Below are 20,889 nucleotides of genomic sequence, written 5' to 3'. Positions count from 1 at the left end.
AGATTATTGCTCACAGAAGAAAAATATTGAGTGAACATGAAAAAAAGGTCCTTTCATACTTGATGTGGCTATTGGATGTTAAAAGACAAAATTAGGCTGATTCGGCTTATTAGATGTAGGATACTTCTGAGTTTCCTTATAAAATGAATCGAAGGTTTAGTTTCCCATCAACATATGCAGAGTGGAAGTCTCATGTACGTATGCCCTGGGAAAATACATGTCTAATACAAAAAGGAGCAAACTAAAACAGGATCATAATCAACGTTTTTTAAATTCAACACAGAAATGATCACATCTGATCTCAGAATGGGATTTAAAAACATTTCTAATAAAAGCTTTTAATGCTTCTATGAAAGCAACAGGGAAACACAAATAGGAAAATAACAGAATTCTTTTAAAGATGTTTTAACTGTATACTACGGCAGCAGGCCCAGTTTCTAAGAGAGAGATACAACACATTGTTACCAGATTTTATTACACAGTTTTGATAGCAACATATTATTTGAGATCATCTTCATAAATTTTGCATTAAGGTAGCTGTGCCAGTACCTGGAATTGATTCAAAACACTTAAGACACTCAATTACTTTTTAACACTGTTACCCAACGTAATGACATATTTGCTATTTCACTAGCATTTGATGATGCAACATCATTGTAATTGATTCATTTTCTCAATTAAATAAAGCTACTGTGCTTTTCTCTATGTGAATGCCACAGAGACTCCTGAGTTAGATGTATTACCTATTTTCTCTGCCTCAGATATATTGCTTGTAAGGCTGCACTATGCTCCTCTGTTAACTCCACTAGAAAATGTAATGGTACAGTCATATTTTTCAAGTTCTGAACAGCGAAGCACTTAGCTATATTTATATTAGGCATATTTTTCACTGTTAAAACTATCTTGTTTACCTTTTCCAAGATCACATTATTGCATAGTCTCTGCAACTATAAAATAAACCCAACCAAAGACAACTTTACAGTCAATGCCTCTACTTTTGCACACAGTTCATGAAAAGTGAAGCATCCAGTTTTATAGCACATTAAAAAGAGTTTTAAAAGTACTCAACATACAATGTTTTATCTTTCTGTTTTCCTTTTTTTGGCCTAACATTCTGTTTTTCATGCACTACCGGGAGACAAAAGTTTTGGGGACACATTAATCCTGACAGAGGCTGCATCTCAGCATATACAGCATGTTATTCATAACTATTTGAATGAAAACTTGAACAATTTGCTTATTAAGTGACCATTTTAAGGGTAAATTGAATATCCTGAGACCACAAACAGGATTCTAATTGCAGCTATTTACATTTTGTTCATCATGATATAGAAACACATATTATGGTGATGGATGCTACTGAAAACCCTGATAAAGTCAGGCAGTCAAATAAAGTAGGTAGATTAAAACAGTATTATGTTTAGATTCCTGAATTATCCAATCATTTTAATCTGAGCGGTATCAGAGTTTAAACCTTTTGCCAGTAATATGCTTTCACGGTGAGCTGAGAAGAGGTATGTGTATTTCAATGCAGATGCATGACCTGCTCACATGGTCATCTCTGCGAGACCCTGTAGATCATAAGGTTTTATAATAACAGGTTTCAGAGTAATAGCCGTGTTAGTCTGTATTCGCAAAAAGAAAAGGAGTACTTGTGGCACCTTAGAGACTAACCAATTTATTTGAGCATAAGCTTTCGTGAGCTACAGCTCACTTCATCCTGGATGAAGTGAGCTGTAGCTCACGAAAGCTTATGCTCAAATAAATTGGTTAGTCTCTAAGGTGCCACAAGTACTCCTTTCCTTTTAAGGTTTTATAAGTATTTCCTTTGTAGCTGGAATTCTGTGAATTTGGAGAATTCTTAACAGATCTTGGATATTTCTAAAATTATATTTTCTTTATTATCCTGAAGCAGCATTTGTTACATGACAGTTAATAATGAAAGGAAGAGAGAGAACTATGACACTAAATTTACCTAAAATAAAATAAATCCACAGTATGTTCCTCAGTTTATGGAAAAAGTCACTGGTAGTTGGATAAGCTACTCTATAAATGGCTTTCTCCAAATGTCATTTTTTAGGCTGGTTACAAATGCAAAAGTTTTCCTCATGCCTCATCTACTATTTAATAAATGCCTCTGGTTACAAAAAGCAACTTTTGACAGACCATCAGGTTATATATCTGTCGCCATGGAGATACAGTTGACGGGAAGTGGCTGAGAGGACCTCTACCAGTCCCTTTCACATTATATTCACAAGCACAATCAGAAAACTCAAATGAATCCACCCTCTGTAACTTGGAGATGTCATTGGCTACAGCTTTCATTTTCTTTTTTACTCTCTGGAATTAGTACTTGCCCTGCAGCTCTTGTTTGAGAGATTTGTGGGTGACCTGGTCAGAGCTTCCCATATCAGTTAACAAATTTACTCTTCACATATATACTGCTTTTTAAGCCAGTGGATTTTTTAAATAGAAAAAGGTAAATGCTAACAAATCAGACAGTTACATAAGTATGACATTTATTTTCAGAATTGCTGCAGATATGGATTCTAACAGTGCACTTGGCTTGTTTTTAAACTTTAGAGATGTTTGCTATTTTCTTTAAGACTAAACTTTTTGGACCAGAAGCAACAACAAATATTGGCTCCATATTGACAAATGACACACACTCTCTCTGCCTCAATATATATGGAAAAAGGAGTTTTCTTTCTGCACTCAATCTCTACTATGTTTCCTTTTTCTCTTCTTCACCAGTCTTGCAAGTTATTCTTAACCCCAATTCAGGACACCTGCAGGACCTCTCAGAAAAATTCCTAGGTGGAATTTTGAAAAGTATTGAAAGTAAATAGGACTTGTGCTCTTAAGTCAAGTTAGGCACTTCTGAAAATCCTGAAATCAATCAATCCTGTCATTAATTCTGCAATTTACAAACTCCAACCTCCAAGCCAGGGAATGGAGGACAGCATACGGGGAGCTCCACTGAAAGAATTGTTCTGAAAAGCCTTGAAAACAAAAAGATTGCTTCCCAATAACCTTAATATTAAATACAGTCTTAGAGTTATAGAATTCTTGTCTTCCCAGAGCTGTGCAAACATATATAAATTATACACAGGGATTATTTCATTCACAACCGGCCTGCATCCACCTCACACAGGAATCAATTTACTAGAGTACAGTAACACAATCCACTAGTCTAGAATAGGATGTGGGGGAAAAAAAACAAATATAGTTGAAATGGCAGAAGGAATTTAGGAGTCAGTAGTGACTATCCATGTTGGAATACACCCAGACACTAGAATGAACACCACTGCTTTTGTGACAAGGGACTATGGGATTTTTAATGGTCACAAATGAGGAGGATCTTTTTTATGTGAAAGATGGCGGTTTTAGGAGAATGGCGTGCACACCCTGTTATAAGAGTAGTATATTAGATACACACAGATTAAACCTGTCACAGCACATGTGTAATGGGTATAATACAGGGTAGAGTGAACAGTTCATGCAGAATAGGCACAACATAGGAGGGGATTTGCCAATTATTGTTTAATATCAGCTCATGTCCATGAAAGTTCAGTGAATGTCAGTACTACAGAAATGGAGACTATGCAAGAACCTAGACAGATTTCGTCACTCCTCTGATATCAGTCCACAGGATTCCCCCAAACTTTCTTGTGCACCAGTGGCTTGATGCAGCCTCACACTGTGTATGGGGTCTGGTGCCCTGTCTCTAGGGTCTTTTGCAGAGGTGCTTCACAGCCAGTCACCATCTTCACTCCTCTGGAGTGCTCCACTAGGCACAGCGATTGCCCACAAGTAAGCAACTAGAGTGGGGGACCCCATCCCCTTTCTCCATTTCCAGCCACCTGCTAGACTAAATGGCAGGGACAAGGCTTACTATGAGCTACATACTATGGGGTGCACTAGTAAACCTGCCACTTATCGTAGAGGCAGAAAGGATGAATTTCCTGTCTCCCACTGCTATTGAGGCAGGGACAGGCTGCTTCCCAGCCCCCACCCCAGAACTTGGAGATGTCATGGGGAACTATGGTACACGAAAATTTCTGGCACACGTCCCTTAGCAAGAATTTTTAAAGAATCTGTAAACTTGGGGGTCATGCTCTATAACTGGAGAATTGCGAATATAGTTTCTATTTTTAAGAAAGGGGAAAAAAGTGATCTGGGAAACTACAGGTCTGTTAGTTTGACCTCAATTGTACGCAAGGTCTTGGAACAAATTTTGCAAGAGAAAGTAATTAAGGACATAGAGGTGAATGGTAACTGGGATAAAATACAACATGGTTTTACAAAAGTAGATTGTGCCAAACCAACGTGGTCTTCTTTCGGAAGATAACTGATTTTTAGACAAAGGAAATGCAGTAGATCTAATCTACCTGGATGTCAGTAAGGCATCTGATACAGTTCCACAGGGGAAGTTATTAGTTAAATTGGAGAAGATGGGGATTAATATGAGAATTGAAAGGTTAATAAGGAAGTGGTTAAAGGGGAGACTACAATGGGTCATACTGAAAGGTGAACTGTCAGGCTGGAGGGAGGTTACTAGTGGAGTCCCTCAAGGACTGATCTTGGGACCAATCTTCTTTCACATTTTTATTGCTGACCTTGGCACAAAAAGTGCGTGAACGCTAATAAAATTTGCAGATGACACAAAGTTGGAAGGTATTGCCAACACGGAGGAGGACTGGAATATCATAGAAGAAGGTTTGGATGACCTTGTAAACTGGAGTAATAGAAATGGGATGAAATTTAATAGTGTAAAGTCGTGCACTTAGGAACTAAACAAGATTTTTGCTGTAAACTGCAGATGTATCAGTTGGAAGCGACAGAGGAGAAAAACCTGGGTGTACTGGTTGATCACAGGATGACTATGAATGTGATGCAGCTGTGAAAAAGGCTAATGCAGTCCTAGGATGCAGAGACAGGGAAGTGTTAGTACCATTACACAAGGCACTGGTGAGACCTCATCTGGAATACTGTGTGCACTTCTGGTCTCCCATGTTTAAGATGAATTCAAACTGGAACAGGCGCAGAGAAGGGCTCCTAGGATCATCCAAGGAATGGAAAACCTACCTTATGAGAGGAGACTGAAAGAGCCTGGCTCTTTTAGCCTAACCAAAAGAAGGCCAAAGGGAGATCTGATTGTTCTCTATAAATATATCAGAGAGAGAAATACCAGGGAGGGAGAGGAGTTATTTAAGTTAAGCGCCAACGTGGATACAAGAACAAATGGATATAAATTGGCCATCAACAAGTTTAGGCAAAGATTTTTAAGCCAGTGAGAAGAGTGAAGTTCTGGAACAGTCTTCCAAGAGGAGCAGTGGGGCCAAGAAACCTAACTGGCTTCAAGACTGAGCTTGATAGGTTTACAGAGGGGATTGTAGGATGGGACTTCCTACAATGGCATGTGGCTCACAGGCGACTGCCAGTAGCAGCAATTAGAATCCAGTTTGTGGTCTCAGCAGGACACTAGATGTGGAGGGCTCTGAGTTACTACAGAGAATTATTTCCCAGGTCTCTGACTGGTGGGTCTTGCCCATGTGCTTAGGGTCTAACTGATCACCATATCTGGGGTCGGGAAGGAATTTTCCCTCAGGTCAGATTGGCAGAGACACTGGGGCTTTTTTGCCTTCCTCTGCTGCATGGGGCATGGATCACTTGCAGATTTAAATGAGTGCAAATGGTGAATTCTCTGTAACTTGAAGTCTTTAAACCATGATTTAAGGACTTCAGTAATTCAGCTAGAGATTAGGAGTGAATTACAGGAGTGAGTGGGTGAGGTTCTGCGGCCTGCAATATACAGGACGTCAGACTAGAATCACTAGATGGTCTTGATGGTCCCTTCTGACCTTAAAGTCTGTAAGTCGTAGCAGGCAGCCCCCAAATAAGGAAAAAGATGTGGGAGTGGCCACCCTCATGTCCTACAAAACTTGAAGGAGGGATGGAATACCAGTCCCCATCCTCAGGACATCAACCTCCTCACCCAAAATAATGATGATGGATGATGTTAACAGCAATAATAATATTGTGCATAAGGCATCAGCCATTTAAGAGGAACTATGACCCTTATCCATTAAACACAAAGGTCACACAGCCTGATGGGAGTTGGCTCTCATGAGTACCACAGTTCTGTAGGGTTGGCACTTTGGTGAACTTGTTCTGTGGGACAAATGTGTTCCTCGTGATGTTGAAGTAATTCAATAAATAGTGATTTATGCTAGGAATGTTGGGAAACATTGGGGGTTTAGGTCTATGCATTCTGATGCTCTATGCTGTCCCAATTTTATTAGAAACTTCCTCAAAATTTTATTTTAATCCAAGGAAACATGCTTTTGTTTGGATCTAAATATTGCTCTATGCTTTTGGTAACCTAAACTCTGCAGAATAGTGATACTGCATGAGAACAAGGTAGTGGAATCAATTTGGGACAAAAGTAAAAATAATTAACCTATTTTCATTGTACAAGATGCATGAAGGAAGGAAGGAAGGAAGGAAGGAAAGAAAGGCAAATGGTTGGAAAAAATTAGGCAACATCCATCTGGTACGGTGGCCCATCTAGGAAAAACTGGACTCTTTCCAGTGATTCACACCGTCTATACTACTGAAATATTGAATACAATCCTGAGGATGCTTGAATAGGAGTAATCCAGAGAGAAGCACAATCTGGGTATCTGAAAGTATGACTAGGAGTGCGTCAACTTTATAAAATTTATTTTTAGACTTGAGATCGGCTTAAAATTAACCATATTTTCCTAATTAAACCTGGGAATAAAGTTAGAGGGTTTGAAATGAACAGACGTATGCTGGCCAAGTTCTGAGGAACACTCTGCTCTGTGCCACTTATTTTATCATCATGGACATAGTTGTCCTCCTTAATGATCTGAGTGAATTGTTCCATAGAAATCGCAGACTAACAAGGGTGATAGAAAGTGAGCGTGCCTAGCCACCCTAAATTCAGCAAAATCATTCACTAACATCCTGGGCCTTTAGTCCAGAATCTTGCCCAAGGACAAGATTATCACTTCCACTATATGCTCACACAGGAAAGACTGGGAACATCTGACACTCTTTAGTCCCTTACACAGACTACCTGCATTACCAGCCTATGCGTGAGGGGGAAAACAGGCTCTTTGGGGATGTTACTTCCCTTCTGCCCAAGTATGCAGGCCTTGTCTCCTGCTGCTTCTCAAGGAGCTGGGCAGCAGAGTGGAGCTGGCAAAGGAAGGGCAAGTAATATGACAATGACATGATGGGTTCAGAGTTACAACTCCTTCCTGGGACATCACAGCTTTGTCTATAGCAGACAAATAGGTAATATAGAGCAAAGAGGTGCTCCATATGCAGACACTTGCTTCTGTACATTTCAACGCCTGTAACGTTGTTCCCAGATTTAATTAAATGGGCTAGAATCAATACCTCACTCTAGTCCCAAATAACTGGGACCACACAGAAGGCTGGAAAAAGACGTTAGTTTCAGTAAACCCAATACATTTTGATATTTTGTAAATGGCTATATGGAAAAAATCCAACTCATTTCCTATTTATCGGTTACTGTTTATGCCAGTTCATCCATAGAGGCTGCAAGCAGAGTTCAAATGATCACAGCAAATCAGATGTCATCTACGACTAGGCCGCCACACCTACTGCATGAAGTCCATGTCTTACTTATGGACCCAAAAACGTCTCAGACCAAGTTCAGGATCTATCAAACTTGTGTAATGCCTGTACTGCTGTACAGGTCAGAAACCCAGATTGTCTTACAGGCAGGCTAGGTGTAGCGAGAGGCACTGCATACATACACCATTCATTTTTGTGCAAAATCCCATAATGTCACAGATATCTGGTCTTCCTCCAATCGCTCATTACACATTCAAAAGTGGTGTTGCATGCTCTTTGGCTGTGTTGCCAAATTGAACAAAAAAACTCCAGCACATTGTGCTCTTAACCTCTCCATTCAATGCAAAAAGGAATGCATGCCTTGATCTCACCTGGCGTTGCCCTTGGGACCACCCCAGAAAATCTGGGAACTTCACTGTACAATACCTGGTACAATGCTATTAACTGTGGTTGCTCTGGTTGATGCAGCGATCCTCAGTAGACTACAGGCACTTGCTTACTTGCCTTTATGCCAGTGAAAGTCTGACCTGCAATTTTATGAGTTCTAATTCAAATACTTAGTTATTCAAATAACAGGCTTTATTCATGATGATGCACTTACATTCACTGGTAACAGTGAAAGAAGGATCATTTCCTCTAGTACCAGCCCATGCAAAGGATGCTCACAAATTTCTAAAGATGCCCTGAAATAAATTTAAATACCTCCTTTCTTTTTCATGTTGTCCCCTGATAAGGAACTTATTCTTTATGGCAAATGCCGCCTCTTTTGAGGCTCTTGCTTGCTTTATGTAATCACAAAGGTCCCAAAAGGGTTAACTCTGCATTCTGACCTCACGTAATAACAAAAGTCATGTTACTTAAAGGCAACTTTCTCATTCAAATGACAAAAAACTCAGAGAGGTTAAGTTCCAGAGTCAAAGCTCCTAACCACAGAATGACTCAGGTCCTGACCCTGAAAACACTATGAAGGTGCTTATCTTTATGCTTTGAAATAGTTCCACGAAAGTCAACGTGACCAGTCATTTATGTAAAGCTGATGTCAATGAGATTACATATGTGCTTTAAGGTAAGCACATGCATAGGTGTTTGCAGGATCAGGGCTTTCAATACGTCTGGAAAAGCCAGGGAATAACTTTGTGCAGTAAAAGTAATCTGCAATAGATATAGAATGCAACACTGAAATCCCATTCCCAAAGCTGGTAAAATGAGAAAAGTAGCAGAATTCATGGTTTTAAATGGTTGCTTGTAAGCATTATAGTTAAAAAGGAATAACAATTAAATATCACAAATTAACAATCCATCCAGATAAATATGTTGTAGATTAGGGTCTACCTTTTCCCAATTTCAAATCAGGATGTTTTAATCAAAGATATTTACTATTATTAATTTTCTCATATCGATAAGCAAGTAAGATATATAGCATATTTGATACTTTCAGCAGTTTCCTACTAACTCATGGAAAACGCATGCTAACCAACAGTAGTTCTATACTTTCACACGAGAAAAAAATCTGTAGTGAAATTAACAGTCTATCCTAACTATGCAATGTATTCCCAAAAGCTAAATCTATTTTAGCTATGAATTTATGATTTCTGGTTGATGTAAAAAAAAAATCTAGGCAGATTAGGTAATGATACGTGTAGTGAAACCTATATTAAGAAATCAGTCTAGATCTTAAAATAGAAGATTACCGCGAACATTTTCTATAAAGTTAATATGGAAAACATCACTATTTTGTCATTAGCATTTAAACAGTGTTTAATGTCTTTTAAATGGTTCAATATTATGATGCAAGTGGAAGATAACAGATTTCATTCTTACCGGGAAACATGCTTTAACCAACCTTCAGTTTATTCTTACAAAATAAATGAATGCTTAAATGATGTTTCTGTCAACTGAAAAAACCCAACAGTAAAATAGCTACTTTATGGGCCAAGCTAAACTAATTTTTTTTCCTTGACAACCTGCTCACATTTAAATGAAACTAGGCCAAATTTGGTCTATAGTGTGAATTACATATAAAAAAAGAAGCTCAGACCATGCTAATATAGGGATCAGAAAGCAGTAACTTCAATTAAAACCACAAAATTATTAGGCAAACTTTAAGATACAGCAAATAAATTAATTTGTTTTCAATGCAAGTGGTTAGATAAGTAGCTTTTTGACCTACAATTAAACCTCACTAGCTGAAAACACAGCGAGGGAAGAATTTGCTCAAGCAAGGCCAAAACCCAAATCTTATTTAAAAATGGCTTTGGTATAATCCAAAAGCATTTGTAAAATCTAGTCATATTGACATGGGGGGGCCAGATCCTTAGATGCTGTAAATCAGCATAGCTGCAGCGACCTCAATGGACCCACACTGATTTATTCCAGCTGAGGGTCTGGCCTACAATGTGTAGCCTACACGCACAGAAGTATGGTAAGAGCACAAATCTTTCATTAAAAGCAAGCAAAAAAAGAGAGGATCTCTTTCACTAACAGTGTTTTTGACTTTTGTACTTTCTTAGAAAAGGAACCAATGGCAAGACTACAGTGAACATATACTTTGGCTCTAAAATTTTCTATTATCCACTTATGTTTTCCTTGCAGTGGGATTTAGGAATGCCTCTTCATTGAGACAAGTAATATGTCATCATTTTGTTGAGCTAACAGGCCTGACAGTCTTGTCTCTTTGAGTTAAGGACAATACAGCTCCGTTTCTCATATTGTTGGGAAAATCAAGGTAGAAAAGGCTGGCAGGAAAAAAAAAAAAAGAGTTAGCCAACTGGCAGTAAGTTCTTTAGCAATTCTGCCACCTTTTTATTTTTAAACCAGAGATTAATTTATTTTGCCACAAAATTGTCTCATTACCAAAAAGAACCCAAAATAAGATCTTTCTTACTTCACTGTATTGTATAATAACTTATTTGAATGCATGCCTTTTGTATTTTAACAAGCATCTGTTCTATTCACCATTTCTCTTGTCTTTTTGATCTTTTTTCTACTTATCGTGTTCTTTATTTGAAACAGATTTTTAACAGATAATCTTGATCGTTACAACAATATCTTGCTTGCATTTTATTCAAATAATTCTTAAAAACAGCTTAAAAAGCCGTTTGGAATAACATCAAGCTTGCCATCAATCAAATGAAAAAATTCCGCTGGCGGTTGTATAAACATCAGATCAACTCTGATGTCTTCAAGGATTTCAGAGTGAACCATAAAAAACTCCATTAACTTCTGACAAAGAATGCAAATTAATCACAACATGGGGTGAAATGAAATTAAAGGCTCTTTTCTAATCAATGACAAGGCAGGATGAAATATTTGTTACTCTCTCGCTCTGCACTCAGGCTGCCTAGATATTTGCACTTTCCCTCCAAAGACCCAAATGGAAGGTGTGAGCACAGACTCACCCACAGTTGCTGTTTATCCCTCCCCACCCCCAGAGCTATCTGCTTACAAGTCGCTGAGATCCACAAAACACACTAATCATCTGAATCTCAGGTGCATCCAATTTGTTATTCACACTCTCCCATGCCAGTGAAAAGCCTGGCGCAGACAGATGCACCAGGAACCTTAAATGACAGTTTTGGCCTCCGGAAGTGCGATCACTACAGCAAAATCTAGTACAGCCTCCAGGTGAAATGTCTGGAGCTCCATATGGAGCAGGGAAAATTAACAACAAGATGAAAATCGCTGCAGCAGCAGGGAGTCTGAATTTTTTGAAAAAAAAAAAATGAAATTTAAAGATGAAGAAAGAGAAGTAATAAATTAATGGGGTGTGAAAACATTCAAAGCTTTACAATACCAGGGGCACTATTTGCTCAGAATTTTTTTTTTGGAGGAAGGAAGGGGGCAGACATGACGGGGAGGAAGGGCCTTCTTTTCTTTTCTTTTTTTTTAAACTGCAGGTCATTTTGAAGTAATTTATTAACTAAAGTCTGGAACTGTAGCCAAAGGAAGGAAACGTTTTTATACATACAAAAGTACTTTAAAATAATTTGTTGTAATCTACACTTTTCAGTAGTTTATTACATCCCTAGCTATTGAGTGTTCCCTGTTTCCTTAGAATGTTTCCCTAATGGATGTATCATCCTTTTAATACACAGCATCACCATAAAGTGATGTGAATAGAAGCTGAGAATATTTAGCAGGCGATTCTTTTCGTTTCTCCTAAATTGCATTATCATTAAACAACCAATTGCCCCCTATCATGTTTTTATTTAATCTACTGAATTTGGATCTCCATGATTAACTCTACGTCTCTCAGTTTCTTCAGACTCTGCAAATCTGTAGTTTCAACTTTAAATTTAATTAAATAATAAAGTGAAAATGCTGTAAAGTTCCATGGCCTCTTAGTTTTCTACAATTCCTTCTACACAGACACATAAATTGCCCCTCTAATCACATTAAATTACTGTTAAACTTTTAAAAGAAATCTAAAACTTAGTTACCCCTGAGCCATCTTCAGTTATCTAAAATGCTGACACTATACACTAAGTACTGCATTTGATAGAAGGGATTTTGATTTCATTTTTAAATGTTTACATATGAAGGGATTTTGATTCTAAAGAGTCTGTTTTCCCTCTCTGTGTGTGCGCAATTCCCATTAGCGTTAATAGAGTTATGCAAACACATCAGGGGAAGAATATACCCGTAAGTGTTTATGTTTATGTCGAGAGAAAATCCTATGAGCGTCATAGTCTACTTCTTCCAAAAGGAATTTTACATTACAGCGAACAAGTAACAGCGCATCACAATAATGTGTCTGGAAAAAACATTAAGCAATTCAGAAAGTTACTGGATTTTCACTAACTAGTTTGCTTGTCTGAAGTTTTTGTAATAGGAGGGTCTGCTCTAGTTAGTAATGTATTTCATGTTTTTTTGTAAGTATAAAATTACACCTCTGAAAGATAACTACAAACACAAACCATAATATATACTACTTATTCAGAACACAATCTTCTGAACGCTTATGCACACGGACGACTTTCCTGACACGAGTAGTTGCCTAAGCATGAGCAGGATAGAGCCCTAAATGGAAACATAAGATGACTAAATAATGTTCATGTGACAACTAAGCCAATCTTTGTAATCTGAATGCTCGTAAAGCACTCAAAGTGGAAAGTGCTAAATACTATCATTAAAACATTCCAACAGAGGCATGAAAATCCATCCTTACTCTTGCTGGCATATTGGTAAGAGATAAGAGGGAAAGTTAACCTCCTTTCTGCATTTCTTGACTATGGTCAGTTTCCATATAATCATAAAACTTACATTATATGGAAAAAATAAGCTAATTTATTTGTTTTTTTGTTTTAAAGAGGAGGAGAAGAGTAACAATTCATTCACGTATAATTGTAAAAATACATTAATTTGTCCGAGAACAGGGATGATTCTGTATACATATTTAAGTAACAGCTCCAGGCTATTTAGAGACAAATTCTGCAAACACTTATACAGGTAAAACCTCACTGAACTGAGTAGGACCTATTCAAGTAAGTGTTTGTAGGATTGGGCCCTTACAGTGATGAAAATATATCTATTCAGGCAGTTAAAAAAAAAATACAATACTCACTCACCAGACCACAATGCATCTTTGGGGCTATTATGATCAACCATGAAATACATATTTAAGATGCATTCTATTTATATTAAAAATACTTATGGAAAATAGTTGCTTTTACTTACCAGTCATATTTCAGAGTCTCACCGTCTCAGATATTTTATATGTTAAAAAAACTATCATTTTTTAAAAATGCCATTTTTAATTAGAAGAGCAAAAAGCATCTTAAATTGCTCATCATGTGTTTTGCTCCTAATATGAAAATATATTGACACGGCTTTTGAAAATATAGAATCAGCAGACATAATAAAATTTCAACACATACACAGCCTAAAAAAACCCCCCAATGCTTCCATGATGAAAGTTGCAACCCACAGTCAATTTTTTATGTAGTTATGTACCACTATCTATAATAGATACATTGATACTTTCTTAACTAACGTGATGTGACTATTACTGAGACAAGGTGGGTGAGGTAATATCTTTTATTGGACTACAGTGATGCGACTCTGTAACTCTAAAAATGATGCTTTGCATAAGTACCTCTTTTTTGGATTTTCTCTCAGAGGAGAGGGTTAGTTGAAAAATATAGATAAAAACTCTATGTTGTGCTGAAACATTGAAAACTATTTCTTTCAATCAGCAAATACTTTTATTCACAGCAGGTAAAAAAGGGAAAGACTGGAATATTTCTACGTATGTCCATGAAAGTGTCAGGAGAATTTGCTTAAAACAGTTTACAAAAACAGGAAAGAGAATGAGTCCTATCCTATTATTCAATAACCATGTTCATGAGGCATCTGCAGAATCTAACCATGCATAAATTAGTATGTGTAATACAACAGTTATTTGCATAACAATAGCAAGTTAATAGATGCTTAAAGAGCATAAACCAACACCACCTTTAAATCAAACATGCCTCCAGGCACTCTGGTCTGTACAGACCAAAATACTTAGAAAACAGTGATCATAAAACATATCAAACCATAAAAAAAAATTCAAATAATTAATTGTATCCCCTGAACTTTTCCACTTGCATTCCCCCAGAAAGAGGAATAATTTTAAGAATGGTACCACAGCTTTTTACTTTGGATTTTGTCATTCATCTTGCAAGAATATTTTAGAGTTCAGAACTATCTGAATTGGCCATTATTTTTGGAGACTCATGATTTTTAGGAATAAGCATACAGGTAAAAGCCAAATTCTCCACAGATGGCATTTTTCAAAAACACTCAGAACGGGTCTTATTCTGCCCTCCCTGAAGTTCATGGGAGTTTTACCATGGACTTCAATGGGAGCAGAATCAGGCCAATGCAGAGTTTGAAAATTGCACCTGGTATGTAAAATATTGGCATTTTATTAGACCCTATTAAGTGAGAACATTAGGGAAAAAAACAAACCAAATATGTCATCCCACATCATATTTTTAATTCCTGAGGGTCTTAAACCATTTTGACAAAATTCATAATCTGAATTAAAAATTAAAAGAAAGAGGAGCTACCTCTATCTTATTATCAGAGTATTATCACAGTAATTAAAAAATCCTTTAATCTCACAATAAAACAATCCTCATCCTCATCATAATCTCTTCCATCCTCCCAAGGGAAAAAAGAAATAGCATTTGAAAAGAAAAAAAAAAAGAAAAAAAAAATCAGAGATATACTTCTAAATGACTCCTTAAAGATATCACTTTTCAATTTAACAGGACAGATTTATTTGTACGTGGCTCAAATGTTCACAGTTGCTCTCTGCACCTTCATACATAGGAATGAATGTCACAGTGGCAAGCAGCAGTAATGAACAATCTTACCTGAGGATATGGAAACCTCCCAAGAGCAAGCTGGGAAAGAAAATAATATTTGTCTAGTTATATAGATTTGCATGGAGGGCATATTTTCTTAAAGAGAGAAAAGTACTTATCTCTCACTATTGTACAAATTGCAAAAAATATATGTGAGCAAAAATAATCCTGAGAACACAGTAAGAGCAGTATTTAGAATGGAGTTATTCACAACAATTTATGCTTCATTTACAAACAAAATTAAGGCTTTGTTATAAAGTATGCACACTTTTCATTTTGACTTAGTCAACAAAAACATGTCTATACCTCCAGGTACCATGTGCCATGTCCCAGTTTTCTATGAGCTCCTTAAATGAAACCATCGAGTCTTAGTAGTGAGGCAAATGACACTGAACTTTACTAATTATATCTGCAATGTATGGGTATCCACACAGCTTTCACTAAATTCCCTAAATCCTGGTTTAGCACACACTGGGTTCAGGGTAAAATATGGGTTGGATCAGAGGTCAGTCTCCTCCTTGGTTGTTTCAAAGTCTTTGGCCAGGAACTTTGGGGGAAGGGAGAGAGCATGGAATCCACAACATCACACACTGTATTTCCTTTAATTCTATTTTAGGTTATATACAAAATAGAGTTGACATATTTGCCAAACATAGTTTTTAAATGGTAATTAATATATTACTACAGCACCTGCTAATGCGGGTACAGGGTAAGGTCGATTATTTCCAAGATAGATTCCTATTTTGTCTCTGGTTGGTATCTCAGCCTTACAGTACTTTTGTTAAACCATACTTTTTCAAAAAGTCATTTTGGTCATTTTTAAGTGATCAGACAAGATGGGATCTGTAATAACCAGCAGCTGTTCTTCTTGTGCCACTGACTCACCATATAACCATGGGCAAGATACTAGAGCTTTCTAGTTCACACATAAAGGCCAAAACCGGCAGTCCATTGCCTCTTCTCAGGCAAATACCTCATGAGGGGACAACATGAGCTGTGCCTAAGCATACCACAGGGTCTGACACAAAACAGGTATAATACAAGCATTGTTGAGAGGCTTAATTAGGTCCGTAAAACTTGAAATGCTCAGGGGAAAAAGCACTGTAGAAGCAATATTACCAATTCTGAGCAGACAAGGTCTTGAGGCATTTGTGTAAAAGGCAAATGTGACAGGCCACAAAAAAGGAAAGCGAGCTTTTTTTGTGATCGAGAGAGAGAGAAACTTTGCTGCATTTAGTTATGATCAGTAATGAATTTCTACAGACATGCAAAGATAATGAGTAGGGGCCTACCAAGTTCAAGGCCATGAAAAATGCATCATGGACCGTGAAATGTGGTCTCCCCCCTTGAAATCTGTGTAATATAGGGTAAAAGTACACAAAAGACCAGATTTCTTGGAGGAGACCAGAGTTTCTCAAATTGGGTGTCCTGACCCAGAAGGGAGTTGCAGGGGGGTCGCAAGGTTATTTTAGGGGGGGTCACGGTATTGCCACCCTCACTTCTGCGCTGCCTTCAGAGCTGGGCAGCCGGAGAGCAGCGGCTGTTGACCGGGTGCCCACTCTGCAGGCAGCAGGTCAGAAGTAAGGGTGGCAACACCGTGCCAGGCCATCCTTCCTTCTGCGCTGCTGCTGGTAGCGGCTCTGCCTTCAGAGCTGGGCTCCCAGCCAGCAGCTGCCGCTCTCCAGCTGCCCAGCTCCGAAAGCAGCGCAGAAGTAAGCGTAGCAGTATCACAACCCCCTCAATAACCTTGCACACCCCCACAACTCCTTTTTGAGTCAGGACCCCTATAATTATAACACTGTGAAAGTTCAGATTTAAATAGCTGAAATCATGAAATTTACAATTTTAAAAATCCTATGACCGTGAAATTGACCAAAATGGACCGTGAATTTGGTAGGGCCCTAATCATGAGCTATAAAAGGGCTACTAACTATGTACAGTAACTTTTTTGTACATGTATTTATTACGTATGTTATGAGAGTTGCACATGATAATCTCCATGTGTCATCGGAAGATTCACTCCAATCTCTTCTATAACCATATCAGTGGGAGTTTGCATAGTGATTGAGGAGGAGCTGTTATAGTTCATCATATCAATAAGTGTTGTTTAAGGCTCCCTACTAACACTGACATGACAAGACATGGGTGGCTCAGAAAAACAGTGGGGTATTGTGTCATTCATCATTCTCAGACTCTCATTCAGATTTTGTTTTAAACCGCAAAGGAAATTACCTCTCCAAAAATTAATGCTAAGGGCTTGATTTAAAAATCACAAAAGTGGGGAAATGAAAAATTAAGACCTCCACTGAGCCCTTAATTCACCATAGGAAAAGGGATTGTAGCAACCATAATATGTATCATTCCACCTTCGCCTCACTAAAATCCCTCCTACAAACTCACTTCTGCCATGTAGCCCCCAACACTAACCCGTACTATAAACTGTGCTAACTTCACACCAGAGGTGCAATACGGCAAAGAACCCTCCACCCTGTCCTCACCACCCTCTAAAGAGAAGAAATCTAAGCTAATGTCTTCCTCTGGGTCTCTTCTGTGTCTGTCTTTCTGTAAATTCTTTGGGGGCCAGAAACTGTCTTAATTTTTATTTCTGGATGCAGCACTGAGCTCAATGCTGCTGCTTAACAAAATACACTCATCATCAACAGCTCCAACAAGCAAAGGAAAATAAATGAGGTGAAGGCAGGAGGCTATGTCTCTTTATGTCATTTCTGTCTCCCTCAGGGCCTTGAGCCTTCTTGGCTGGTCAAACCTGGTGAGGCAAGGCCCATTGTGAAGAACACAAGTACCTTCTCTCCTTAGAGCTGAGTGTATCACTCAGTGACATGATTAACTGCTGCAGGCCTAAGGACTGCGTATTACAGTTGGGCTAGCATAGAAACCTGCAAGTTTTAGGCACAATGGAGTGAGCGTAAGAGAAAGGAATCCTGAATGTTCTTACTTTTGTGGGTTTAATTATTACCATTATATATTATATTAACACAAACACACAAAACTACATCATCTCATGACACAGCAAGAGGAAACTCAGGGCTGAGTTCTATAGTCCTTACTCGGTACTTACATGGGCAAAACCCTCACTGACTTCAATCATGACTCCAAACTCTTCATTCGAGTCCCAGCTGCCAATCCCTTTCCCTAATCACTAACCTAATGGGAGTTTTACCTACATGAGGACTCGGGATCCGTCCCTAAATGTAGCAGAATAATTGTGGAACTAATTTTCTGTCAAACAAATAAAAAGAGGTAAAGGAGCTTTGAAAAGACATGAGAACATGAAGAATCAGTTCTTCAGAGGCTATAATCAATTAACAAAACAAAACAAAACACCCTAAACAAAACAGATTTCCTCAGGTAAAGAACTTCACTGACAACTGCAAAACAAAATATAACAACAAAGCAGAATGTGACAGTTCTGCACCTCCTAGAATCATTATTGTGTTGATCTAGTCAGAGGGCTTTTCCCCCCCTAAGATTGTCAAGGTATTATAAATTAAGAAACTTACCAAAGAGTATGTAATCTTCCCTGAAACAGCCTGCAGATATGTCACTGTACTAAATGTGTTTCAGATTTAATGAAGCTTTAATGTCCTTTTTAATTTTGTCTGTTTCTATATCACCAGGGGTCGAGCAAGGCAATCAGCACTCAAGAGGGTGGTTTGGTTTAAAACTAGGAAAAACTCATTTGCTTATGAGTTGCACTGTATTTTCTTAATTAAATTTACTGAGTAAAATGGTTTAAGTTCAGCCAACCAATGACCTCTGGATGTAAATTTAGATTTATAAACAGGGTAACAGTTAAAGTAAAGGGAAAAAACAACCAAAAAAACAAACAAATTAGAGCTATACCAATAGGAGTTTTGTACCCTTTCTCTTCTTTACTGAAGTCATTTAAACATAAGCCACTTAAGCCCAACGAAAAATGCAAAAGATACCAAGTACAGAAGCAGAGGTAATCTATCAAAAAAAAGTCTCCCATCCTCTACTTTCACACAAGGGAATTCAGGAAGGGTTTCATTTTAAAAAAAAATTCCTACTGGGTTTAAAACAAAACATTTTAAATCTGAACACTTAGGGTCAGGAAAGTGCTGAGTATTGTACATGGGCTTTGATATCATGGAGAGAGAGAGGAATGCTCAAACTCTATGGGCCTGATTCTCATTTGGAAGTATAAAGGCTCTTTAAAAAGTCAGTGTAAATTATATTGCCAGAGTGGTACAAAAGGGCTTTAGTATAAATGAGAATTAGACCCTGAAAGGATCTACCAGCCAGGAATTTGTTTTTAAACAATGCTATTCTACTGTTGTACTGTGAAACAACCACATGTTTCAGTCCCACTGCTTAATGATCTTCCACTACCCACATGCTGCTTACAAGTGTCAGAAAGCATCACATTTTACTTACACAGAAAAGTAGCATCCTAGAAAAATGTAAAATTTTAATCTTGCACTGTTATTAACCAAGGTTCTGGCCTTGCAAACTATCTAGTACTCCTGTGAGTAGTTCTTACACGAGTACTCCCATTGAGTTTCACAGAACTACTTGTGGGAACAATGGTTGCAGGATCAAGTTCTAAGTTAATAACTGATAATGTTACATATCAATAATCTCAAATGTCTAACTTACAATAGTAATAATAGCTTGAGATCCTGGGGTGATCAGCACCATACATGTTGCAAAATGTTTTACAATATCCAGGGGAAGATTTTCAAAAGCAGAAAAGGGTGTTATGCACTCTACTCTCATTGAAAGTCAGTAACAGTTGGATGCCTAGACCCCACAAGTGCTTTTGAAAATCTCTCCTGCCTAAGGTTTATAAAGGTTTTGTTTTGTTTTAAATACACAGAAAAACTGATCCAGTGAGAGCTTAAAGGACTTATCAAAGTCACCCAATAGACTCATAAGTTCTAGCGAACAAATATCTTGCTCTAACCACTACACAAAGTTGCTTCTTTCAAAAGTTAGGAATTGACACTTGATTAACAAGCTTACAAAGGGATGTGTTGCTAGTAAGAATTATTACTGTCATTGAGCAAGCGTGGAAGAACAATCCGCATCCTGTTCAGAAAGTACCAAAGAAGGAAGTTCAGAACATTTTTTTAGGACACTCAAGTTACAAAGTCTTCTACTTAGATTATTGTCTATGCTGTGCAAGTTGTTTTTAATTTACAGTTATACTGAAAAGCATGGGATGTTTTATTCTTAATTTAGACACATTCCATGTTTCTCAGCATAACTGCAAATTGAAAATAAGCACTTACAATATTGCTAGTGATCTAGCTGAAGGAGGACTTTATAGTCTGAAATGTTCTAAAATTTGTTCTTAATTACCTTGTGCACATTTTACACAATTAAATTTCCATCTAAGGATTTTGCATTTAGATTGTGCACTGCAGTTAAAGCCTCATTTTATGGAAAAGCAGCCTCCACTTCGGAACATTCAGACACAGGAAACTTTAAAAATCAGATTTAACTACTGGATTACATAAAATTCCCTAGGTGAGATTCCATTCCAAGACCAATTTATACATTCCTAGATAGATGGCTTAAAATCATCTGAATCTCTTCCAGTGAGGACCTTAATAAATATTAAATACCTCAAAAACTACTCTAAGATTTTTCTCTATCTCTCATATCAATTTCACTGTCCTCTTATTGCACAGTAAAAAAAAAAAAAAAAAAAAAATCCAAAGGATATAACAGCAATTTACCAGTGTTAAAGTGCTTCTGAGGTTAAACTGACAACAAAGAAGAACAGAAACACAAAGCATCTTGAAGTAGGGTTTCAATTAAATGTGCAGGATTTAGTAATGCAGGACAAAGAAAAAGAGTTACAAATTAATTTAATTTTCTGCGTACAGTTTGCAGCTGCACTCCAAAGTGTCTGGGG

General features: G+C 37.6%; 1 protein-coding gene across 3 annotated transcripts in view; it reads right to left on the bottom strand.

Moving 5' to 3' along the window:
• The window catches only part of MAP2K5 (mitogen-activated protein kinase kinase 5), a 194,704-nt gene that overhangs the window by 56,983 nt on the left and 116,832 nt on the right, over positions 1-20,889 (bottom strand). For all 3 annotated transcript variants that reach the window (XM_074966611.1, XM_074966609.1, XM_074966610.1), the window contains exon 17: positions 14,994-15,023. In XM_074966611.1, coding sequence (XP_074822712.1) covers positions 14,994-15,023 — 30 coding nt within the window. The remainder of the gene's footprint in view (positions 1-14,993; positions 15,024-20,889) is intronic.

The sequence above is a fragment of the Natator depressus genome, chromosome 10 (genome assembly GCF_965152275.1).
Source record: "Natator depressus isolate rNatDep1 chromosome 10, rNatDep2.hap1, whole genome shotgun sequence".
NCBI lineage: Eukaryota > Metazoa > Chordata > Testudines > Cheloniidae > Natator > Natator depressus.
The sequence above is the reverse complement of the archived record's forward strand: the minus strand, read 5'-3'. Positions and strand labels throughout refer to the sequence as shown.